This window comes from Lithohypha guttulata (assembly GCF_036872675.1).
Source record: "Lithohypha guttulata strain CCFEE 5908 chromosome Unknown scaffold_4, whole genome shotgun sequence".
Classification (NCBI taxonomy): Eukaryota; Fungi; Ascomycota; class Eurotiomycetes; order Chaetothyriales; family Trichomeriaceae; genus Lithohypha; species Lithohypha guttulata.
This window is the reverse complement of record NW_027042753.1, coordinates 3,176,733-3,200,876: the sequence shown is the minus strand read 5'-3', so window position 1 is coordinate 3,200,876 and position 24,144 is coordinate 3,176,733. Positions and strand designations below refer to the sequence as shown.

At 49.2% G+C, this 24,144-nt stretch overlaps 11 protein-coding genes across 11 annotated transcripts; 5 read left to right on the top strand and 6 right to left on the bottom strand.

Annotated features, from left to right (window-relative positions):
- Nucleotides 1-661: 661 nt before the first annotated feature.
- LTR64_006318 (uncharacterized protein) lies at nt 662-1,694 on the bottom strand (the record flags this gene model as incomplete). Its single annotated transcript, XM_064900650.1, has 2 exons — nt 662-1,570; nt 1,635-1,694. The coding sequence occupies 2 exons, from the start codon at nt 1,692-1,694 to the stop codon at nt 662-664; spliced, it is 969 nt and encodes a 322-aa protein (XP_064753962.1).
- A 1,618-nt stretch (nt 1,695-3,312) lies between these two features.
- On the top strand, nt 3,313-4,396 carry LTR64_006317 (uncharacterized protein; the record flags this gene model as incomplete). The annotated part of the gene is made up of 2 exons (XM_064900649.1): nt 3,313-4,333; nt 4,386-4,396. 2 exons carry the CDS (start codon nt 3,313-3,315, stop codon nt 4,394-4,396), a joined length of 1,032 nt encoding a protein of 343 aa, XP_064753961.1.
- Nucleotides 4,397-4,620: 224 nt separating this feature from the next.
- Nucleotides 4,621-5,991, bottom strand: SSN3 (cyclin-dependent protein kinase; the record flags this gene model as incomplete). Its single annotated transcript, XM_064900648.1, has 1 exon — nt 4,621-5,991. One exon carries the CDS (start codon nt 5,989-5,991, stop codon nt 4,621-4,623), a length of 1,371 nt encoding a protein of 456 aa, XP_064753960.1.
- A 758-nt stretch (nt 5,992-6,749) lies between these two features.
- NMT1 (glycylpeptide N-tetradecanoyltransferase) lies at nt 6,750-8,354 on the top strand (the record flags this gene model as incomplete). Its single annotated transcript, XM_064900647.1, has 1 exon — nt 6,750-8,354. One exon carries the CDS (start codon nt 6,750-6,752, stop codon nt 8,352-8,354), a length of 1,605 nt encoding a protein of 534 aa, XP_064753959.1.
- A 487-nt stretch (nt 8,355-8,841) lies between these two features.
- Nucleotides 8,842-11,211, top strand: CEX1 (Nuclear aminoacylation-dependent tRNA export pathway component; the record flags this gene model as incomplete). The annotated part of the gene is made up of 1 exon (XM_064900646.1): nt 8,842-11,211. One exon carries the CDS (start codon nt 8,842-8,844, stop codon nt 11,209-11,211), a length of 2,370 nt encoding a protein of 789 aa, XP_064753958.1.
- An 82-nt stretch (nt 11,212-11,293) lies between these two features.
- Nucleotides 11,294-12,611, bottom strand: LTR64_006313 (uncharacterized protein; the record flags this gene model as incomplete). Its single annotated transcript, XM_064900645.1, has 2 exons — nt 11,294-12,488; nt 12,547-12,611. The coding sequence occupies 2 exons, from the start codon at nt 12,609-12,611 to the stop codon at nt 11,294-11,296; spliced, it is 1,260 nt and encodes a 419-aa protein (XP_064753957.1).
- A 1,757-nt stretch (nt 12,612-14,368) lies between these two features.
- LTR64_006312 (uncharacterized protein) lies at nt 14,369-15,697 on the bottom strand (the record flags this gene model as incomplete). Its single annotated transcript, XM_064900644.1, has 1 exon — nt 14,369-15,697. One exon carries the CDS (start codon nt 15,695-15,697, stop codon nt 14,369-14,371), a length of 1,329 nt encoding a protein of 442 aa, XP_064753956.1.
- Nucleotides 15,698-16,588: 891 nt separating this feature from the next.
- Nucleotides 16,589-17,506, top strand: LTR64_006311 (uncharacterized protein; the record flags this gene model as incomplete). The annotated part of the gene is made up of 1 exon (XM_064900643.1): nt 16,589-17,506. The coding sequence occupies one exon, from the start codon at nt 16,589-16,591 to the stop codon at nt 17,504-17,506; it is 918 nt and encodes a 305-aa protein (XP_064753955.1).
- A 210-nt stretch (nt 17,507-17,716) lies between these two features.
- LTR64_006310 (uncharacterized protein) lies at nt 17,717-18,418 on the bottom strand (the record flags this gene model as incomplete). The annotated part of the gene is made up of 2 exons (XM_064900642.1): nt 17,717-17,951; nt 17,973-18,418. 2 exons carry the CDS (start codon nt 18,416-18,418, stop codon nt 17,717-17,719), a joined length of 681 nt encoding a protein of 226 aa, XP_064753954.1.
- Nucleotides 18,419-20,304: 1,886 nt separating this feature from the next.
- Nucleotides 20,305-21,113, top strand: LTR64_006309 (uncharacterized protein; the record flags this gene model as incomplete). The annotated part of the gene is made up of 2 exons (XM_064900641.1): nt 20,305-20,416; nt 20,470-21,113. 2 exons carry the CDS (start codon nt 20,305-20,307, stop codon nt 21,111-21,113), a joined length of 756 nt encoding a protein of 251 aa, XP_064753953.1.
- A 789-nt stretch (nt 21,114-21,902) lies between these two features.
- Nucleotides 21,903-24,020, bottom strand: LTR64_006308 (uncharacterized protein; the record flags this gene model as incomplete). The annotated part of the gene is made up of 2 exons (XM_064900640.1): nt 21,903-23,881; nt 23,933-24,020. The coding sequence occupies 2 exons, from the start codon at nt 24,018-24,020 to the stop codon at nt 21,903-21,905; spliced, it is 2,067 nt and encodes a 688-aa protein (XP_064753952.1).
- Between the last annotated feature and the right edge of the window lie 124 nt (nt 24,021-24,144).

Here is a 24,144-nt window from a genome sequence, read left to right as displayed (position 1 = left end):
TCTGTCGATCATCTATTGCTATTGGTGGTATGGCGGTAATATTGGCTGACCTGATGTGATGATGATGAGAGGGAGGACAGCATCGAACGTCCTTGATTGGAATTTGTGGTTAGGTTGACTAGATAGATAGGTATTCATCTATCGACTCGACTTAGTTACTCACCTTTCTGCCTACCTACCTGGAATACTGTCAGCCATGTTACTAGTAATTCTGTCTTATGCAGCTTGATCTGCAGTATGCTCGTCACGCTTGAAAGACGAGGAATGAATAGAAAGAGAGATTCGTGTGTAGATTTACAAAGTATATATTGCCTTTTTATACAGGAGTGGAAGCTGGTTTGGTCAGATAAAGCAGTATGTTTGGTTCATCGTGGCCAGTCTTTTCAAGATAGCTTATTCGAGGTCGCTCCTTCCTGAAGGTGTATCACGACCTGGAAGCTACGTGAGCGCCTTGACGTGCTGGAGCAGAGCCTGTGTTGATTCAGGATTGGTGTGCTTGCTCTTCTCTGTGGTGAGACACAGATGTGACCTTGCTTTGCTGACGCATGCATGGTGTCGATTCTCATCCTTCGTTTTCCGATGTATTTGAGCTTCGGGGGAGGGCACTTCCACATTACTGGTGCACAAATGCTTGGCCTGAATACACTTTGCACCTTGAACACTAATACCTCATACCACCTCTTATGACATCGTTCAAACCTCTGCCAGATGATCTCCCCGTCGAAGATTGTCTTATAGCTTCTTTCCTCTGCTGCACCTTGTCCCAGTTAATTCTCTCCCACCAAGCGGCCAAGTATGCTCTCTTTCCTCGCTCCAACAAGCCGTAGTCGGGAACCCACATATGTTGCCATACGTTCAAGCACAATAGAGGTTCTGCGTCTAATTGATCTTGCAATGAGTGTTCTTGGTTTCGAGCCAGGCTGGCGGATCCAGGAGTGCGACCGAGAAGACTGTTGCGAGACTGGACTGCTTCTGGAGAAGCGGGATCCAGATTGGTCGCTCTGTCTCTGTTCTGACGCAAGAGCCATGCGTCGCGATATGGCGAGCCAGCATTGTATGTGCACAGGATGCGCAGTCGGCCACCAGTATTGGTGCCCGCAGTCCTCTCCTGCATGAGCCAGACGAAACCATTCCCGAAGATAGCTTCACCGTGCTCCAGCATCTCTTGTCTCAACTCCGATAGAGAACTAAACCATTCATTGACATCACCCAACATCTCATCGCTCGGTTCGGTCTTGGTTATGGACAGACTGTCCCACCAGAAGTGGTTGAATGCCGCCATAGCAGCCATATTGTAGATGTGTGCCCTTTCAGGTTGGCGACTGAAGATTTTGTGCAGGTGCAGGGCAGAGTTGCCTTCATGTTCAGTTGCAGTGGTCTCGTAATTCAGTTTGTCAACCAACTCTTGCTGATATTCGGTCCACGTTCGTCGAAAGGTCGTGCGTGTGAGGAAGCCTGGCACACCATGTTCGTGAAAGTATTCTCCTAGACTGTTCCTTGAATCACCCAGGCCAGGGACGGAGTGCAGAGCGCGCCGTTGAAGACCGCAAGAAGAGAGGCTACCCTGTTGCTGCAGCAGGTAAGAGTTAGTGGCTTGCTACAGATTTAGTCATGCGCACAAGATAGACACTTACTGACAACTGCCCAAAAGATCCTGCGATGGCCTGCCGCCTTGCTATTCGCCGTAATATCATCTTGTGATGTGTATATGATGAGCTATACTTGCGCATCTGAAACTGATCGATTCAGTCCAAAAAGTCTCCAGGCCGTAAATTGCTAAATCCGGCTTAGTGCCTCGCGTCTGATTCGAGCCAATGAAAACCCTCGATTAGACGTCAATGAGCAACTTCTGCAACGCGCCTGCCTCAGTCTTTCATTCAGAAATTCTGTTTCAGCTTCTCTGCCGCCATGTCCAACCACTACTCTGAACTTCTTGCGACCGCTACATTGCAAATTCAGAACTCGTCCAGACCAATCTATGCGCGCCAACTCACTGGCTGTTCTTACAACTTCACCAAGCTGTGTACCCAACGCTCGTGAGGCTGTGTTAGGTACTGATCATGTCACCCCATCGACAGCTCAGATGCAACGAGTATACGAGTTGTGCTACGACATGGTCTGGTCAGAGCGAGGACTTTCTGCACTACGAAGACACAGGAAACACGCGTTCTAGAAGAGTTCTCTCTTGTTCTTCATGAGCCTCTGGTTCTGAACCCTTTCCTTTGTTATCCTTCCACTCCCTTTGTCTGTCCTCATTTCCATCATCTCACGTTTGTTCTCTGATTCACCAGCTTCTATTTGTGTGTCACCTTTCTTTACGTCTTTTCTAATCACTCACAATCGTCTCGCCTTTGCTGGTCAACGCGGATTAACCACCACTTCTTCCTAACAGAACTACTAATCGATACCACGAATTAATACCTCTCAATCAACATTGACTGCGAACACAACTAAGAGAAAATGAGACCCCGAGTCGTCGTCCTTGCTCTCACATCCATCGTCTCCGCAAGTGCTTACGTGCAGAACTGGAATGGCTCTATAGATCCTTCTGAAGCACTCCGGAGACTGGAACGTAGAGCTGATACCTGCCCTTCGGACAGGCCGAAATCTTGCTCATCTGTCGATCCAAAACTACCCAGCAGTTGGTGCTGCCCCTCAAGCGACACTTGCGTGCCCATTGACAGGTCCAAGGGCGCTATATGTTGTCCTCCAGGTTCCGATTGCGCCAGCATTTTTACCATCGAGTGCGATACGAGTTTGCAGGATCCTGATAAAAATGCTGGGGCCCCCATCTTCACAACCAGGCTCAATGACAAATTAGAAACTTGCGGAGACAAATGCTGCCCATTCGGCTACAATTGTAATAAAGATGATAATGGTTTCGCATGCGTCCTTAAGAAGGAGGATGCGGGACCAGCTACCACGTCCAAAGTTACCTCAACCGCGACCGCGACTGCGACGTCAGCGCCAAATACTACGACCTCGTCGCAAGCTCTGAATTCAAACGATCCTCCTCCCAAGAAGGAGAGCTCTTTCCCACCTGGCGTTTTCTTCGCAGGGTTTGTCCCAGGTATACTTGTCGGCGTATTGGCGACGCTAGCTTGGGTCGTCTATACAAAACGGAACAACAAGCCTATTGACACTCGTGGGTTAAATGTGCAAGGACACGGAGCACGACCTTTCATATCCGCACCTGTACAAGACGTACGTTCGAGTAATGGACGATCAGATTTCCTTGGCCGAAGCCGCTCTCGAGCTCGATCCATGTTTTCAAGCAATCGGCATACACGGACTGTCGATACATCTGACATAATGGCTGCTAAGATGCCAACCCCGCCTCCACATGGTCCTATCCCCGTCAACTACATTAACGATATGCCGGATGTGCCAGTCACTCCGGCAAGACGAGTTGCACGGTATCATAGTGACGAGTATATCCCTCGTGCTGAGACCGATTATGAGAAAAGGGAAATATCCCCAGTCAGCGCCAACGTAAGCGATCCTCATACCCACGAAACTATTCGCATCTACTCACCTGAGATTGTTCAGCAGCAAAATGCTGCACCAGTCATGCCACAAGCGCCTCTTGCATCCATCCCACCACTTCGAGGCATGAACACTCAACGCCGTGCATCACCAGACTACGACACAGCTGCACCTTCACAGCAGAGGCGCGATTCAGGAACTGGTATGGGCACGTTCGGCTCTCCCTTCCAGACACCAGAGAAAAAGCCTACGATTGTAAATCGACATACTCCTTCCATGTACGCCACTTACCACGATGCATCCACCTTGCATTCCCCCGAAGATCAGCAACCCATTCCACAAACTCTCACACCCGCACGTTACGATCCTAAGGCCAACCTCGCACCATCAGCTGCCGCCACACTTGCTTCCTCGCGCCTCAGTAAAGCTCGCCAAGGTCTTCCGTCACAACAGCAAAGCAAGCCTACTATACCTGCACGGCCCGAAGCTAGACAACAAATGAGACCAGAGACCCAGTACTCTGAATTCAACTTCGACCATGGTCTAGACCACGACGACGAACCAGAGTCTCCAATAGGAAGTCCGCCAAGAGAAGCATACAAGTCTCAAGCTGTCTCAAATCCATACACTCAGCCACGAGCCAATCCAACATCAACATTCGACAGCATGATACCCGCAGCACCAAGCTCACAATTCGACAAGAGCAAGCAAGACAAGCACGCAACGAACGCAACTACATTCACGACCATGCTGAAGAATGTCGGGTTCCCGGATCCTGGAGATCAGCTAGGCAGGGGCGTGCCGAAAGTGCCCAAGTTGGATATGAGCAAGGTTAATGGGAAGCAGGGTAAGAAAGGCATGATATGAGATGGGCAGCTCTAGTTGGCTACTGATAATAGCTTGGATGTGAAGAACGAATACAATGATTTGGATACCTGTGTTGCTGCACTATTAGCTTTGCAAGCATAGCGATGGCGCTTTGTGCTAGATTTACTTGGGATTGAATCCTAGAGAGATAGATCTGACTACTAATGGCTTGATTACTGCCCACTTATGCGTGCATAAGTACTACCAAAGGATATTGCTTCTCTGCATAGTACGTAGCCAACGTCTTCGCCGGGAGTCGCACCACTCTCAACGCCTTTTCGCTGCTGGTGCCAAACTGTCATCTGGTAGACCTCCTCGCTTCGTGCCCGGCAAACTGCTAGTACCAATATCATTCGTCTCAGTACTAACACGCCTATGCGGATACGTCTCACTCAATCCCTCAAAGCAATTATTGCTAACCCATATCTCACCATTATGCTCTCCTTCCTGCGTACAGCGAAAATAGTCATGTCTCAGGGCCTTTTCCGCAGTAAGCCTCTTGTCAGGATCATACTCAAAAAGCTTATCGAGAAGGTCATAGCCGAGTTTCCCAGGAGTTTTATCGTCGGGGTATTGCGCCTGTCTGAGTTGGTGGTTGTACCAGGTCTCAAGCCCCGTGGCGGGCGCTCGTGGCTGTAAATTAGTGGCTGACGGATACATGTTCGGAGGGATGCCGCCTCGTGATATGATGAGTTGTTGGAGTTGTGGAAATTCCGGCATGTAGACTAGACCGGGCCAGTCCTCGCGTTTGGGCATGCCGAGTATTTCGACGATTTTGCTCATTTGGTTGCGTTGGAAGGGCACGGTCTTTTTACTGTCCATTTTGGTTTCTTCACCTTTGAAGATGGGGCGGAGGCTCAGGAGTTCGGCGAAGATGCAGCCTACTGCCCAGAGGTCGATGGAGACGGTGTAGTGTCGGGCGCCGAGGAGGAGGTCGGGGCTGCGGTACCAGATTGTTACGACGACTTTGTCGCCTGTGTAGAGGGATGCGAGAGGTTTGTCGAAGCGCCGGGCTAGACCTAGGTCGCCGATGCGGACGGCACCAGAGCTTGTAACCATGATGTTCGCTGGCTTTAGGTCGCGATGCATGACCCAGTTTTGATGGAGGTAGTGAAGGCCATTGAGCAGCTGGAAGAGGATGGACTTGATCATGCTGGCTGGAATTGCTCTCCTTGGAGGTTGTGTGTGATGGTGTATGATCTGAAGTAGATCGTGCTCGCAGTATTCGAAGACCATGAAGACACATTTGTCTTCAAGAATGATTTCGACCAGGTGGATGATGTTCGGATGTGATAATTCGGTGCATAGGGACATTTCGCGAATAGCTGATTGTGACAGTCCAGTGTACTGAATATTATCACCTTCTTTCTCAGGCTTGAACTTTTTGATCGCATATATCTCTTTGCCGGTAGTGGGACTGGTAGGGTCGAGCTTTGGAGTCCTTTCGATTGCTTTGTAGACACGACCATAAGTTCCACTACTGATGAAGCCCACAATATGGTACTTTTGGTTTATCTTCGTTTTTGAGGTGTAGCCTGGCGGACGACGTTCGAGTCCATTCCCAAGACCGTCGAACGAGACATGCCCTCTTTTCTGGTATTGCTGGGCCATTGATAGGCCAGCAACGAGGCGAGACATAGCTAGAATTTCAGCAATATATCATCTTTGTCAGACAACTTAGATTACCGTAGTACAGCTCGTGATAGTCGTGCTACTAGCACACTCAATCATATGCGGAGTATCAATCTGGTCAGCTCATATATCAACATCTTATGTTGAGTATTACGAGGGCAACAGACCGGTCTGGATAAAGAGCCACGAAGAGCATTGACGAAAATGCGAGGGAGGACGGGCGTATGCAATATTCGTCCATCAAGTTCGAGACTGACGACGACAAGATTATGAGCTCTCCGTAAGAAGGTGAAGAGGCCGTGTCCTTTGCACCGCTGAGCACAGTGGCTCGAGCTCCAATTTAATCAGAATACAAAGGTCATGTTCAAGCTCGAGCAGTGGTCAAGGTTCGAACATTAGACGATGAATCCTTTTTGGGGCACAGTATTTGATGTTCTTAATTGCGTCGAAGCAGTACAGCGGCAATTAGGTACTGGTCACGGATCCTGACTTTCGTCCATGGCCCAGACTCGGTGCCAATCAATACGTGTATAGGGTCTAACGGTTTTGTGCCTGAATCATTACGCTTAGAACCCACAGGTTGAGACCTGAGGCAGCTGTAATGTGCTCCCATATGAGGGGTAATTGTTTACAAGTCGACGTAATTCCTGTATCGAGCGATAAAGAACAAAGATATACTCCAAGCTTAGGGCTGGCTCTTCGTTGTCTACTGGTTTACGTTCAATACAACAATCTGAGTACCACTAATAATACTCTACGATAAGATGGCTGAGTCACAGCAGACTGCAGGCTCTGCGCTGCAGACCGTGGTTGATTCAGACTCAGAAGCAGAAGATACCATCAACACACCTGAGGACTCACCCGAAGCCAGCACAGACGCGCCAGCCAAGAAGAAAAAGAAGAAGTCGAAGAAGTCGAAAGTCGCTGCAGCGCTAGGTATGGACAAAGGCAAAATAACAGAGGAGAAGGTCGACACAATACTAGACAACAATCCTGCGCTCAAGAGCGAGGTGGCAGGCATGACGCCTGAGCAGAAACAGCAGATAGTCAAGAATGCTAACTTGGAAGAGCTACTGACTGGAATGTCGTTAAGTGCCAACCAGAAGGACATGGCGTCCCACAAGTTCTGGAGCACTCAACCAGTACCGCGACTGGGAGAAGCCAAGGCAGATCGTGAGAAGCAAGCTGATGGTCCAATAAAAGACGTGACACCAGAACAAGTACCGAAAACGGCTGCACCTTTACCCGAAGGATACGAATGGGTTGAGCTGGACCTGCTGAACGACAAGGAGCTTCAAGAGACGTTTGAACTACTGAACAACCACTACGTTGAAGATGACAAGGCCATGTTTCGTTTCAGTTACTCAAAGACCTTCCTCGATTGGGCTCTAAAAGCACCAGGCTGGAGGAAAGTTTGGCACGTGGGCGTGAGAGCCCAAGGGAAGAGCCGCTTACTTGTAGCTAGCATATTTGGCATTCCGACCAAATTGCGTGTTCGGGACAAACTGGTAGACGTCGTCGAGATCAATTATCTTTGCATACACAAGAAGCTGCGGTCGAAGAGGTTAGCTCCGGTACTAATCAAGGAGATCACTCGAAGATGTAATCTGGAGGGCATCTACCAGGCCATTTACACAGGAGGCACTGTCTTACCTACACCTGTGAGCACATGTCGGTACTTCCACAGACCACTACAATGGCTTAAATTGTACGAAGTTGGCTTCTCACCACTACCACCGAAAATGACACCTGCCCGAATGGTACAAAGAAACAAAGTGCCAGAGAAGGTATCGACAGCTGGCTGGCGCGAGATGCAGGAGAAAGATGTCGACGGCGTCATGCAATTACTGTCGAAATATCTCAAGAGATTCCAGCTGGTTCAAGACTTCACGAGAGAAGAAGTTGAACACTGGTTTCTGAACCGCCAACAGGATCCCGAAGAACGAGTAATATGGACGTTTGTGGTTGAGAGCAAGGATAACGGCAGCATAACCGACTTTGCGAGCTTCTACAACTTGGAAAGCACAATCATTGGAGGCGTCAAACATAACAAGATTAAAGCAGCCTATTCGTACTACTACGCGACTAGTACTGGGCTCGATTCAGGAGAAGCAGGTCTCAAAGAGCGAGTTACGAGTCTGATGAGTGACTGTTTGGTGGAAGCAAAGAAGGCTGGTTTTGATGTCTTCAATGCGCTGACATTGCTTGATAACCCTCTGTGCCTTGAGGATCTCAAATTTGGTGCAGGCGATGGTTTTCTGCACTACTATCTGTACAACTGGCGAACAGCACAGATAGCAGGTGGTATCGATCAAAAGATGCTAGCAAGTGCCGATTTCAGAGGAGGAACAGGCATGGTTATGCTTTAGATGTAGATGCAGGATACCGCTAGGCTCGTCTCATGATTACGATTTGAACGACCGAGTGTAGAGAGAATCGTTCGATGCTTCTCGGTTGAATATGTGTTGTGCTTGGGGCGATGCAGCGTGTTCATGGCGCCTAACTTGGACATGTCAGAGTACGTTTAGGCAGGCAAACTCCTAAGACTTTCGCTCAAATCACACGCTGAGACCCCAACGCGTCCATCACTTGTTCATTGGCGGACAAGCACGACTGAACAGCGCTTATAGCACACCAGTCTCGAGCGTACGATGAGAATCGAAGTTCGACCATTATGTACACAAATTCACATTCGGTGTTCCGAGTGCGGTTCAGGAATCGTTTTCACAATAGACTGATTAAAGATGAGCTGAACATCACATGGCCAGTGCCTGACTAAACACGTTCCAAGTATTGCTCCCCATATTCCCCATTGACCAGTCGCTCCTTATCTCTTCTGACTCGTGATTTCGTCGCATGGATTTTCTTAAATCTGCAGTCGCAAGCGCGATCGCTAAGTCGAGTTCCTTCCCCTACACAATCGGTGACCGAATCGACCTTGATGCCTCAATATGGACTCTCAGTAACGCGACGAAGAAGGACGACAACTCACCCTGTTCAATATTTACCTTTGACCTTAATACACAACGTACCTTCGTCCCACTAGCCAAAAATGCTGCACGAAAGCTGAGAACGATACGGCATCCAGGAGTCATCAAAGTGCTGGATGTCATCGAAAATGAAACACATATCTATATCGCGACTGAAAAGATTACGCCCTTGAGCTGGCACATAAGGAGGAATAGTCTAAGCGAGGAGACGATAAAATGGGGGCTCTACAATGTTGCTCGTACACTAGCCTTTATCAACGGCGAAGCCAGCAGTATCCATGGTAATGTAAGAGTCGGTGCAGTCTATACCAGTGACAGCGGCGAATGGAAGTTAGCTGGATTCGAGACGTTGAGTTCTATGAACGACGATGAGGCCATGATCTATACCTACGGAAGCCTGGTACCTGACTCAAATCGCTATGCTCCGCCTGAAGTGGCATCTGGTGGTGGTTGGAGCGTGGTCAAGAAGAATCCTCTGTCTGCGCCCGACTCTTTTGGTTTGGGAACACTATTGTACGAAGCGTTCAATGGAAATTTTCCAGGGACAGATAGGATAGCACAGCCTGGCAAGATCCCTGCGAATATGGTTGCGCCTTACAAAAGACTTATCAACACGAATCCGAAGCTGAGGTTAAGTGCTGGCCACTTTCTAGAGCAAGGAAAAAAGTCTGGCAGCTTCTTCGAAACACCACTCATTCACATTATTGAAGGTGCAGACAGCCTGGGTCTAAAGAGTGAGGAAGAGAGAAACCAATTTCTGGCTGAGCTTGAAGAATTGACAGATGACTTTCCCGAGGATTTCTTCAAAATCAAGATCTTACCAGAATTACTCAAATCTGTTGAATTCGGTGGCGGCGGTCCGCAGGTCTTCAGTGCCATTATCAAGATAGGTGTAAAAATGTCAGACGAGGAGTGGGAAGGAAAGTTACTGCCTGTCGTGTTGAGACTGTTTGCTAGTCCAGATCGAGCAATGCGAGTATGTCTGCTGGACAATCTACCAGCCATGATCGATCGTTTACCTCAAAAGGATGTTAACAACAAAATCTTTCCTATGATGGTTACTGGCTTCACAGATACCGCCCCTGTTGTGCGAGAACAGACCGTCAAAGCGGTGCTCACAGTAATCACGAAATTGTCAGACCGTACCATTAATGGCGAGCTCTTACGCCACCTAGCAAAGACGGCCAACGATGAACAGCCAGGTATTCGTACAAACACCACTATTTGCCTTGGCAAAATCGCACGGAGTCTAGGAGCGTCCTCAAGGGCCAAGGTACTCATAGCTGCCTTTACAAGATCATTGCGCGATCCTTTCGTACATGCAAGAAATGCCGCCTTGATGGCTTTTGCTGCTACTGCGGATGTCTTCAGCGAGGAGGACTGCGCAACAAAAGTCTTGCCTGCAATTTGCGCTTCGCTGATCGACAAAGAGAAATTTGTTCGAGAAACTGCAAACAAGGCCTTCGATACCTATGCAAATAAGATAAAGCATTATGCTGAGACACTCCCTGACACTGCAGCACCAGCAGAAGGAGCCGCAAGACCTGCAACACCGACTCGTATGGGCAATCAGAATGACGCTTCCGGCTGGGCAGGCTGGGCAATCTCTTCTTTCACCAACAAAATATCCACCGCTAAAGGTGAAATGAACAGTGCTCCAGCTATACCAGTGAACGGAGCCACATCGACGCAGACCAGGTCGCTGCCAGTCAGCGGCCGCGCAACACCTCTAGCAAATCCCGTACCTGATCGTCCAGCAACTATCAGACTCGCAAGTACAACCACATCTCAAAGAACATCCGTCGAAACTCCCTCCGAAGCCCCTGTCGACGACGACGTGCTAGACGCATGGGGCGAGATGGACGATGACGACGACAACTTCTTCGACGCACCCGCTGCTGCAAAAAACAACACCTCGACTATAACAATATCAACCACAACGCCCTTTGACGATGGAGGTGAACCGGATTTCGCTGGTTGGCTAGCGGCGCAAAATAAACCAAAGGCAAAACCGCCGTTACCGAAGGGACTGAGTAAAGCCGCGAATGGCACGTCACTGGCTTCGCGTCCTGCAGCTGTGAGGACACAATCGGCTGGTCCTGGTGTTACGGCTGCTAAGAAAGCGGTGCCTGTGGCGAATAAGAGACCTGTCGCAGTTGCTGCGGCTACTAAGAAGGTCGACCTCAAACCGAAAGACGATGAGGGAGGTGATGACGATTGGGGCGCGTGGGATTGAGTAGGTAGACTACAAACACATCAAGTAGACTAATAAACACGACCCATGCCTTGGTGGATGATGACACTATACATATTATCACCTAGAACTCCCACCACTCCTGCGTCCAGCACATACCAGATCCATCTCCACTAGGACTGCAATACCTCAACAATAGCTTCCGCTCCTCCATCAACCAAGTAATATCTATCCACCGCAGATTTGTATATCTGGCTCGAGCTATTTCAATCACAGCATGTTCCTCGACCGCACTGATATGCTCTGCGATGCCATAGATGTCCAGCTGAGCGTCTGTATCCTCTCCAGTCGGTCGTTCGAGAAGATTCTTGACTAGATGTCTAGTCTTACCCGAAGCCTCAGGTATCGGTAGTGGTTGGAGGGGTGGGCCTATAGCGCTGTCGAAGCTGCAGCTGTGCTCGAGGTAGCCGAATGCACTGCTGGGGTTGAGGATGACTTCGCCGATGATGTGGAGGCGACAGAGGTTTGAGAGAAGTACTTCGTGGTGTGGGAGTGTTTTCCAGAGATGAGCCGTTGTGTAAGCGCATGCATGGTCGTCTTCGTCCTCTGGAGTGTCATTGGTAAGCAGCTGATCGTTATGGTCTTGCACATATTGCTCGAGAAAGTCCTCAATTTCTGCTTGGCCATCTGCCATGCTCTTTCTTATCAGCCGGTCCCTCGCTTCATCTCCTCGCTGCCCGTGTACATATGCATTGACGTACAAAGTCAGATAGAGTAATAAGTATGACATGTTCCGAGTCAATTTAAGCAACATGCAAGCCTGCTTTTCTGTATCCGTCCTTTGCAATACCTGAATTGTCTCGGCGTATGCGACGTTCCATCGCAGAAGTCTTGCGACATGAAGTTTTTGAGCGTCGCTCCTTGACTTCTCGTCCTTCCATACACGCCGTGGTGTGTGCATGATCGAGTTCACTTCCTCGAAGATCACATCTCTTGCCTCTTCCAAGCTAGTGAAGATTTTGGGAACAGGCGGCAGCGTTCTCAGATCTGTATACGTGCACAAAGATTCTCTCAGAAGTCGCGGGTCGCTGCCGAACAGTTCCCTGGCTCTCTGCTGTATTCGGTTCCAGAAGATTCCAAGAACCTCGGCGGGGCCAGTTGGTGGTATCGTAAGGTGCGAAATATCCCTATGGACCAGTTTCATCGGTCGATCCAGAAGGTATCTCATTCCATTGTTCATGTGCCGTACCGCATTACCGTAATTCGATTGGAAGCCTTCAAAGAGACTTAGGAGCAGTTCAGATGTCATGATCACATCCCTATTACTCACACCCAACCCGTTACTTCCCAATTCCAGGTATGAAGTAGACTCATCACTCGATGAGAGGCAGTTGAATGTCAGATGCCTTGTATGCTCGGCTTTGAGTTCTTCTAGCATGCATCGGGCCTTGGCGTAGAGTCGTATGGAGTGGCTGCAATACTCAAACGCTTCTCTTGATATACCATAAGTGAACCTTCGATGGACAGCTCCCACTGCGGTAGCGCAGGCAAAGAGGACAGGATGCGAAAGAGCTAGGTTGATCGAATAGGGTTGCCACAAGGTCGAGTCGAAATACGCGGCGAATTGAGGGCCTGTACGGTAGCGAAAGTGAGAGAAGCAGTGGCTCTCCAAATCAGTGATTGGCACATCAAAGAAGTTAGGAGTACGATGAATGTAAGACTTGTCACAGTTCGTATGCTTGTCTCTCTGTTCATGATTCCTGATTATTGTTTCTGAGGAGTGTGTTGTGAAGGAGGATGAACAGGTCGTTGTCGAGGAGGGACTCAAAGACTCCGGCTGCATAGTTGGGTAGGCTAAGATGAAGTCGGCAGCTGCCTTATCATCCGCAACGTCTGACCATGTTGACTCACTGTCAAGACTGGAGTTCAGAGCCGGGACCAGTGGTGTCACAAATTCATAGTCCTCATTCGTGGTTTCAACATGATGATTCGCTTGGACTACATCGCCGGTAGCCTCTAATAGATGTATACTGAGTATTGGTCGCGTCGAAGAAACAGAGATCGAGCTAGCATCAATTCGAGCACCGGAAGGGTATGTAGTGAGAACTGGTGGTCTCTCTAAGGCGCTCGATGAGTACCCATCACATTTACGGCCTGTACTGCTACATCGTGAGCAAAAAGGCTTCGCCACGTCACATTTTTTGCGTCTGATCTTGCATGTAAAGCAGCCGGAGCGCACTTTGTTATGAGTTCTTCGAGTACAGTGACGCTTCGCGGTAGTCTGTGCTGTGTCAAATGTTGCAGTAGTAGTCAGACTCTTGGGTATCGATGTTTGTGCAGCCTGCAATTTATATTCTGCTTGCGGGCTTAGCCTGTGCAACTTGTCTCGAGAACGATCGCAAGGTTCCTGGAGCAGTCGCCGTTGAGTTTGTAAAGCAGCCCGAGTCATGGTGCGGATGCCAGTTTGATACCGTACAGCTCCGGAGAGATGAGTATCATCTATCAGACAGACTCGTGATTGTCAGATCTGTCCTTGACTATGAGCGTGTAACGTGGATGGAGATTTGTCCAGGAAAGATGTGGTTTTTGATTATCCAATTCTTATCCAGAGTCGATACAGACTGTACTGCACACAACAAAGTGCAGGCTGTTCGTGCCGCAGGACTCCGATGAAGTGGAAATCTTGTCCATGTTGCATTCTGCCTAGGTATTTGAGGATTGTGTCAGAGAGTCAAGAGCGCAGAGTATCAGTGGTGGTACCTGCTGATTGTGCGAGCAGAGTTGGATGAGTAAGAAGTGGCAGTGACGATCCACATTTGTCGCCTGATGATTGGCTCGAGCGTATACACATTCGACCAATGGAAAAAGTGATTCACCGTGAGCATTCGCGAAGCATGATTTCTTTCGTGAGAACTCTGGCGAGCACATGGTTGAGCCGGAGAAAACAGACACTTGACTTGATTAGCCTCAAAGAAAGGACGAGACGTATTTCCAGTGAATTGAGAACACGCACATTCGATTCCATCCAACAGACATATATGGACAGAGCCCTGCGCTAGCATTATCGCTACATTACTAGGAGAAACCTCCATTGTATAAACCCCGGTGCGCCACGCTGTACAGACTTTTCCAAAGGATAGACAGTTGACGGTACATTAAGCTGAACTAGATGGACAGTGTACCAAGCCCACATGCTCCACTATACCATCACGTAAGCAACAGCAAGAGCCGCAGCAGCCACTATTACACTGCTAACTTTCTTGGATGTGGCAGCATTGACCGTCCGTTGCATAGTGCCGCAGCAGCTATCTCTGTTGTAGCTGACACCGTTGGCATCAGCGGCAACCTGGAAGACACTCCCGTTGAAGCTGCCAACATTGTAGAAATCGACCAATATCACGGTCGGTGGTCGGACCCAGTCCGCTGTGCAATTATTGACCATGGCACCTGCACTGCCATAACCCTGAACAGCGTTTGTCTCATTGAGCAGGGTCGACGCTGGAATAAGTAGTGACAGTCCAGCTATTTGCACGTCCACGTTGAGGTTGTGGTTCGCAATGTACAACCTATCGCTGCTAATCTCGCGGTCCTGGTTGGGTGGACGATCAACATTGCATGGGAAATCGCGATCCGTCGGCGAAAATGGCGTCTCCCAGAAGTTGGCGAATTCGTCCAACAACCACGGTATGGCGACTTGATCGGCTTCATAGTCAAGCATAATCACAGCTCTTTTCTGGGTAAGGATCATCTCACCTAATGTAGGCCAATCATTCAGTGGCATAGGCACGGTAGGCGGAGTATAGGCATAGCGGTCCAGGCCGGACTCGTATACTGGACCGGTGAAGTTTTGGGGTGTGAGCACATCGTAATTGCCCATCAAGACGGTAACGACATCGTAAGGATTTGCGTCGAGCCACTCACGAACTGTCGTCAGATAATCCACAAGTGTGCCGGCGTTCAAGAGATCGCAGGATGTATGGCATAGCAGCAAAGGTGCGGTATCATTAGGCTTGTGGACCTGAAATTGCAGCATTCGAACGCCGTCGTTCAGTTGGGTAGTGACGTCCAATTCTTGGTTGGCTGCAATGTTGCCTCGTACGGCAAAAGGTGAGTTGTGAGCCCCAACCTGTGTGATATTGCTATACTTGCGATTGCAAAATTCTGGGTAGCCATTACATGGTTGAGTGTTAGTTGGCCTGGCAGACGATGAAGTGGCCGTCCTCCCTGTCGCTATAGTAGTATTTCTAGCACTACCCGACAAAAGTGTTTGCGTGGCAGAGGTCGTGGTTAAGGCTGTGCCGTTCGTAGTGATTGTTTGGTTTTGCGGTCTTGCAGTGCTCGAGGCTCCAGCTCCTGACGTTGTGTTTAGGGTGATCGTGGAAGCATACGATTCGTAGGACAATTGAGAACCGGTGGCATAGTCTGCACCTGAAATGACTGAATTTGTGCCTGTCAGCACTATGGACGAACTGGATTGGGCGTACGACGATGCTGCCAAGGCAGCTATTGTCAATTGACGCAGCAGCATCGTGTCAGGGTCGAATAGGTTGTATAGCTCAAATGGTATTTGCGAGCGAGTTGTCTGCCTCAATACAAGACACTCATGGCAGGTCTTGAGCTGCAACTGAGGAGTGATGATGATCAAAAACGCAGAGAGTACTGGTCGAGGCGATCCCGGATTCGACGTGCTCAAGTGGGCGCAAGACGCGTGGTTAGGAAGATCCGGAAAACATAAGGTTTGACGACAGCAATGGAGAAGGAACCACAATAACAAAAATGCGTGTCATGCCAATACAATTGAAATGCACAGATTTGTTGATGAAGACAAGCAAAGCCGACGGTTTGTCTGTGAAAAATATTGGCGATGACATAACATTTTGAGATCCCCTGAGCCACTAGGAGAGGCAACGCGGTGAATCGGCCCAGGATGGAGCTCAAAAGGCACGCTGCTGCTCGCAAGTCCAGGGATAGGCCTGCTAAAGATAGAGTTAAGCTCACATCTAAGCACAGAAGTGGTTAGTGAGTGAAGGTCTGAATTGAGGATGACGTATTCTTTGTGGCGCCAATCCGCGAGTCCCCCAACAACGCCTTGTCGAGGACGAAATCGCCGACATTTCTTTCAGCGCACCGACCACAAAAGTGCGGCGGAAAGTTACTGTGCAGAGAGTTGTTCGTAAAACAACAAGCCGTACCCATATAGAATTCTGCTTGTATCCGTCGACTCCTGAGCGATGACGCAGTGAGAACGCGTTCATCTAGCTCACTGTCGTGTCGCTTGCTGCTTGTGCTATATTCACCCGTTTAGTATCCAAATCAATTATTCAGGCGACTTAGAGCCGGCAGCAGAGGCTTGCTTCGCTGATATTTCGTTTGCAACACACGCCATCGACCTTTGCAGTGCTGTTTCTCGAGCATCAAGATGGGTATCTTCAACCGACGCAAGAAGGTCGACGACGAACCTGGAGTGAAGGACAGAACCAGCTCAGACGACACATTATTAGATGACAGCGCATTCTACAAAAAGCCGACAGCTTTGCGTTTGTTCACGGTCTTCATATACCTTGCGGCATTAATATTCCTGATATTAGTCGAGATTGGCAACATCAATGGTAATGCCGTTATTCGAGACACATACTTTCTCAACATCAACCTACAAGATATCATACCAACGTCCGTACCAAACGCCGTCCTCATAAATACTATCGCTCAATCTTTGGGCTTGCACGATTTCTACCAAGTTGGATTGTGGAACTATTGTGCTGGCTACACCGGACAAGGCATCACATATTGTTCACCTACCCAGCTCGCATACTGGTTCGACCCAGTCGAGATAATCACCAGCGAGTTGCTAGTTGGAGCTAGTATTGCCTTGCCAACAGATGTGGTTTCCGTATTGGGTATTGTGCGCACTGCCAGTACATGGATGTTTGCATGCTTCATGGTTGGTACAGTGCTGACGTTTCTGTGCATATTCATCGCACCCTTGGAATTCTCAAAGAAGCCGAGATGGTCGCACAAAGCGAGGAGAATCTTCCTTCGATCTCTACCAATTATGCTATTGAGATTTGGAGCTCTACTGTTCACAGCAGTTGGAGCAGTCATTGCAACGGTTATGTTTGTTATCTTCAAGAACACTTTTGAAAGCGCGGCCGACTTCAACATTCAAGCCACACTTGGCGTACAGATATTGGCCTTTGAATGGGTAGCAGTCGGCCTGAATTTAGTTGGGTTCTTAATGTCTGTCGGCACCTGCTGCGGTATTTGTTGCTGCTCAGGCAAGAGGAAAGCGATCAAGAAGCAGGAGCAGGAGCACTCGCCTCGCGTGGAAGAAAAATAGAGATTCTTTTCAACGTCTTCGACCGCTGTAGTGATTGTGGTTGCGTAATAGATGAGGCATATTTGATCCTTCTAGCGTTCTGTAACGGCGTTCTGGTTCAAGTAAAATCGGATTGGTAAGGAAAAGCAATTCTTCCGCTGAATGAAAGCATGTACGGAATTCGGGTTCTTCTAGAATCGATCTCCCTAGGCTGTTGGAAGCTGCCCTTCTTTACAGCACAGCGAAAGCACTAACATAGCTGACACTGCTGTCCTTCGCAGAACTGACATTGCTACTTCGCTCATACCGCATGAAGCGAAATCTTCTCTTCAGTGCATCGTCGTTCGTATTTGTCTGCTGGTGTTGACCTTCAAGCTCTTCCACTCCTGCCATGAACACGCCTATCGGATGCCTGCCACAGACGGTATTGCCTGTTTCCTCAATGACTTCCAGAAACTCGTCATAGCTACCTGATGCTATTGCACACATGCAGGCTCGATCTACTTCGGCTATACTCTCGTGGATTTTCGGAGCACGTGGTGCTGCTGAACCTCTTATCATTGTACCTTGCTGCCAGTCGTGCTTTTTGTGGATATCGAGGGCAGCTGCAGAACCACTGACGCCGTTAGGAAGTGATTCAGGAGAAGTTGCTGGACTTGGGGCATCAGCAAGGTAGTAAGTATATGAGAACCTGGAACCCCAGTGGCAGAAGTCGGAGGAGATAACGAAGGCATTGGATTCATCTGCAATGTATGGCGCGAGCATAGCTCCCAAGGTCCGCTCTGTCGTGGCATTGGTAGCTCCTATCATGATCGGTACAAGCGGTGGATAAGACGATACTGCCTTGCTAGGATATAGCTTCTGCAGTAAACGATGTATGTAAGGATACTGCATTTCAGCACTGTGTTCTGCTTCGTCAACAGGCTGAGACATGGAAACGAACTTTACTGTCTGATGTCCTGCCTTGGCAGATAGTTGCGCCAGCTCGTGTATTGTTTCGAGATCTAGCGGTAGTGGATCTGATGCGAGTGGTGTTCTATTACCTTCTACAACCGGAAGTGCAGCAGTCCGAAGATGCCAGTGATGTGAAGGATGCAGCACAAAAATTCTTTTCGCTTTGGAGAGATCTAGGCTTTTGTAAGCCCAGGCTGCGGCAGGTCCTGAGTATGCATATCCTGCGTGAGGTGAAATTACCACACGAGCCCCACTTAGAGGTAGCGATCCATCAGACAGGGCATCCTCGGGCACTGCATCTAGCCATGCGTCGAGCTGTGATGCTAGTTGCTGTCCATTTGAAGAGTACCACGATCCGGCATGATCGGCTTCACGAATGCCTCTTGACATTGTCGGCTGGGATAGTGTGAGCTTGGCTTCAAGAGCGATGAGTGGAGAATGGCAGGTACGAGTAGGGCTTTGTCAGCCAAGTAATGCCCGTAAAGCAGTCAGGATCCTATGGCTCTCAGGACATCGATCGTGTATTGTGCGGATGGTACATATCAAAAAACCACGAAGGCATGGGTGATAAGGCATTGGAGAAGAAAGAGACGAATGAAACGCTAGCAGCAATCTGTTGCCTCGCTAAGCATCGTGATTGACGTCAATCGAGCAAGCACTCTCATTAGAATCGTTCTGACCACAACTGTCGTACTCTTCCTTGACTGACAGCTGTTATGAACGCTTATCAACATCAGTAGTAAGCTTGTATTGAATACTCCCAATATCCTTCTTCGCAACTCAGCATACATTTCCAGCGTGGTCTTTACTCGGAAACGTCCAGGTTATCGCGTCACAGACGCGTCGCGCACGCGTGAAATACTCTTTAAACTGATGGCAACGCTTTTGTATTCTAATCCATCATCAAAGCAAAGTTGTGCAACAATCAACATGAAAAGGAAAGCTAGTGAGCTCGACGAAGGTTTCAGCTGGTCGTCTCAAAATACGTCCACACATCAGTCGAGCCCGTCGTATGATGGGTTCGGAGGCAGGCATATCGACTCTAGAGTCGGATCTTTTCCTGCAAGTGACACACATATGAACGTCAGAACGCGCAAAAGGACTCGAGACAACCGTCCAGAGCTGGAGGTGATACATCAGAACACTCTTGCAAAGCTCTATGATGCTCAGAAGCACCCACAATCGTCCTTGGTCGTTAGGAGATCACCTGCAGATTTCATGGGTGAGGAGATCCCGCAAAGCAACTCTATAGCTCCTGCTCAGCAAAGTCTACACTCCTTTTTCAGCATCAGCCATTCTCAACCACCAAAAGCTAGTGCGACTGCCTGCAAAGCACCCTCACAATATGCACAAACATGCGATGACTGTGGTAACATTCTGCATTCTGCGACACCCGCCGACTCCGACATGATGGATGTTGACCACAACCTCGAGCTCTATCTCGGCGAAGACTATGAATGCACCAATTGTGGGAGAAGAGTCTGCGACGCGTGTGCTGTTCGCGGCGACCATCGAATCTGTCTTGAGTGCGCCATGCCAGGAGGAGGATGAGCTATCGTGGGACTACGGCAAGACGTAAAGTCACGCAGTGCAATCCAGTCTCGTCTTCGAAGCGGGACATCTCCGCACCATCGAGCAGACATGGTCGAACGGCATGACGAGTCTCAAACAGTCTCCAACCTCAGAGTTTCTAGAACTACCACGTTGGTTGATAGACCTTCTGTTCGAGCCGAAGTCGGGTCCTGTCTTACACGATGTAGCCTCGATTGACCCGGGTTGCTGCAACAGTAGTCTCCTTACAAGATTCGCGAAGCATTTGGCACAGCCAGCCGACCTTGCAGCGTAAATCACCAGACCGGTCCGACATGTCTGCTAAAGAGCCACTTGTTTGCGAACCCGAAGACCAGTCTACTGGTCGGCCAGCAACCTTCATCTTCCTCCATGGCTTTGGTGACGACGCAGAAGGCATTCCACTTGGTATGCGTGCTCCTATCCGTCAAGCTCTCCTCCTGTCCTAACATTACTTCTAGGTCTCGCCCAACAATTTCAATTTTACCACAAGCTACCCTATCTACGATGGCTACTTCCGAATGCTCCTCGCAACCAAGAAGCATCCTCCACAGCCTGGTATATGCCAAAAGCCCTACTGAATGCGTTGAAACCGCGAGTCCCCGGAGCAGAACAGAACGACGAGACAGACCCCGATGACGAGCCTGGCATACTAGAGTCCTGCGATACCGTCGACAAACTGGTTCGGCAGGAGACCGACCGCGGAATAGAACCAAGCCGCATCGTCGTTGGTGGCTTCAGCCAAGGTTGCGCAGTCAGTCTGGTCTGGGGCCTCGTTGGTAAAGAGAGGGACAACGTTGCTGGCGTGATGCCGTTGAGCGGCTATTTCCCACTTGCGGATCGTATTGCGGCATTGCGGAAAGAGCGTGGGATGAGTGAGACACCAGAGAAAGAGAAGGAGAAAAAGAAGTGGTTTTATGCACATGGAGCGCGGGATGCACTGGTCCCTCGGAGCTTGTTCATACATGGCAAGGAAGAGTTGGGCAAGTGGATCGATGCGGACAGAGACTTGGAGGAGCATCTTTATGAGGGCATGGCGCATAATACGACGAATGCTGAGCTGAGGGATATGCTCAAGTGGCTGTCTCAGGTTCTGCCGCCTTGATTCCAGGGTTCGCAATCGCCAGACAATTCGTGCAGCCCTAGACATAGGAGAACGGAGCACGAAAGAAGGAAGTTTGGTTTTGATGTTGTCCGTTACTCAATCTGATTTGTCTGACCAATCCTCAATCCGGAGTCATGCTCCTTCTCGTCAGGCATGACGTTCCTACCGGTCATCCATTCTTCCTGTACGCTTCCATATCACAATCTCAGTTCAATACGTGTAAGCGTACTCGTATCATGAATCACAGCGACGACCATCATTTAGGGCAGCTCTGTAAAATCAACCTCGTCAGCCAACTGATCGAAACACGTTATACCACATAATTCTTGCTCAGAACACCATCAAGGGATCGAATGGTAAAGTGTTAGTACTCACAGCACCACAACCGCTGCACGACTTCCCACCATCAGTCTTCGCACCACACTTTGGGCAGGAGCCGGGAGACATTGTGCTTGTTTTTCTGAGGACCGAAGGACAGGACGCTGAGTTCAGTGATCAATTTATTGGTATTTCTGGCTGCGTGGCTTCTTGGTCTGGTGCTCGCGAGACCAAGGTAAAGTGTGGAATGGGTTGGTAATCCTGTTGCACCTACTAGGCATACATAGAGAAGGCAGACGAGTGGAGGGATCGGGTAGGTTTGAGGCGGGGTCGAGATAAGATAAGATAAGATTGAGGTCAGCCCCCCACTGTGGAGAGTGTGCATGGCTGGTGGCCGTATCCTGAGCGAACCCTCAAGTGCATGTGAATCCATGTCTGAAATCTATTTGTCTATCTCTTGATATATACGCCCTACTTATGGCTATACACAGTCGTCCTCTCCGTTGCTCGTAGGTCTTTGTGGTAAGCCTCGACCTGATTCTGAATAGTCCTACAAGCTAGCTCCATGCGCTCTTGAAAGTGCTTCCTGGCCTCGACAGTGTCAAACAGGATAGAAACGAACTTTGCGATTTCTTCGTCAAGCTCCTTAGCACAATAATGAGCGGCGGTATATTTGAACCCATTCCCTCTGCGTTGCTTTAAGATGGAATACCCAAATACAGCAACGTTCCAGCCCTCGTTTGGTGACTTGGAAGTATATGTCCTCAAGCCCAGTCTTTTCTTCTTGTTCACTATCACGACTTCTTTGCATTGGCTGTTCTTAGCACTGCAGCGACATATATCGGGAGCAAGCGCGGTGTACTCGTCGACTCGTATGCTCGTGGCGGACATCAAGTTGTTCGTCTCCGTGAGAATAATGACTTGAGAAGGTACAGGTTCCTCAAGGAATGCTCCGCCATCGCCACTTCTCACAGATGTCCATCTATTGTTGCTTCTGAGTGTTGCTTCTGTCCAAGTACCTGAGGATCCGCCTGTTTCAGAACTACTGCCTGTGCTAGGCGCAGTTGCCTCAGATTCGTCGCGTGCGTTGACACTAGCACCTCTTCGGACGTCACTGAGAGGGTTACGATACATCCAAATCTGAATACGCCCGCCATCGGCAAAGACTTTGCCCTGTCCATCAAAGAAGCCCGTTTTCTTTCGAGCTGTTACAAGAGCTGGTAGGTCACAGCGAATCTTGAAGTTTGTGACGTGTTCCTGGAATTCACGCGCATTGTTCAGCGTCGTAAATGCCAATTCTTGAACCGAATAATCAGAAGCTGCTGCTTTCCAGATAACACTAGGCGCTGCGTTGGCTGACATCGCATAGATTGGGTACAAGTATACCTTGTGACAATCGATCTCATTCCTGTCGACTGTAGGTACCACTGGTTGCGCTTGACTCAGGGTTGAAGTAACTATAGCTAGTCGTAAACGGTTTTCCGTGAGACGAAATAGGCGTAGTTCTTGTACTCGTGTTTGGTCACGAGTTTTGAGCGGCGTTGACATGGCTAGCACTTCTCCTCCGGTTGCCTCTAGAGGACTAGGTACAGGCACTTGCTTCTCCTGCCATAGATTGACATCAAACCCTGATTCGTGCTGTCGCAATAGCTCTTCGTCACTAACCCGATCCAATGGAGTGTCTCCCTGGAGAAAACGTCGAGCCTCTTGCCTCACTCTGTTCTCCAGTATAGACGCCCAGGCTTTGTTAAGGGGGTCCTTGCGACAAAACGATCTGTATCCAGCATCGTGCGTAATACTCTCAATCAACCAAATTGTCTTAAGCAGGTTAAGATATTGCGCCGGAGTCGGACTTCGTAAAGAAGGTGGTTCAGCCTCAAACAATTGAGTTCCGGCTTCACAGAAAACCAGCGCAGCATCTAGGCGCTGGATGATTGTTGGGGTATCGTCAATGCTATCAGCGAAGCGGTTGGACACTGCTTCGCTTAAAAGCTCCGTGTAAGATTTCTCGACCATTGGCTGACCCGGATGAGCTTGTATGTTTCGAAGTAGTCTTTGGGTTTCTTCGTGACCAGCCTGTGTTACTTCGAGATGCACTCTCTGATTTTGGATGATTTCTTCCTTTCCTCTTCGTTGAAGTACGAAGTTTGCCTTGTGAAAGCAAACCTGGATTCGATCTTGCTGCTGGCGAATGTGTTCCTTGATAGTCATAGCCCAAATGATATTCACAACATATCCTTCCCTAGACTTTTTGAAGTGATCGTTTTGCGTGATCAATTTCTGGCACGAGGCAAGTGTGTCGCTAGCCTCCTTTATTGTCGACTGAAGGAAGTCACTGTCAAGATTGAAGCTGTCTCGAACAGCCATAGGTGACCGTGCCACATCCTCCACACCTTGAAGGGTGGTTGCCAGAGTTCTAACATTACCTAGGAACTCTGTGAATTCTTGAGCTTCTCAATGTTAGTTGGCGTTAACGACATGAACAAGACTGATTCACATACGCGCACTTGTATACTGACTTGACCCAACATTCCATATTCGCCAGGCGAGCCTCACGATCCCACCGATATCGTTAAGACCGAGAGACATTGATTCTTGTCTTATGGTTGCTCAGTAATAGGATTGCAAGAGGCAGCACACGGTTGGCTATTGACAATGTAGCACATCAGGTGAAAGTTGACCTTAAGGTAATACCGGTTGAAAGCCATGTGGC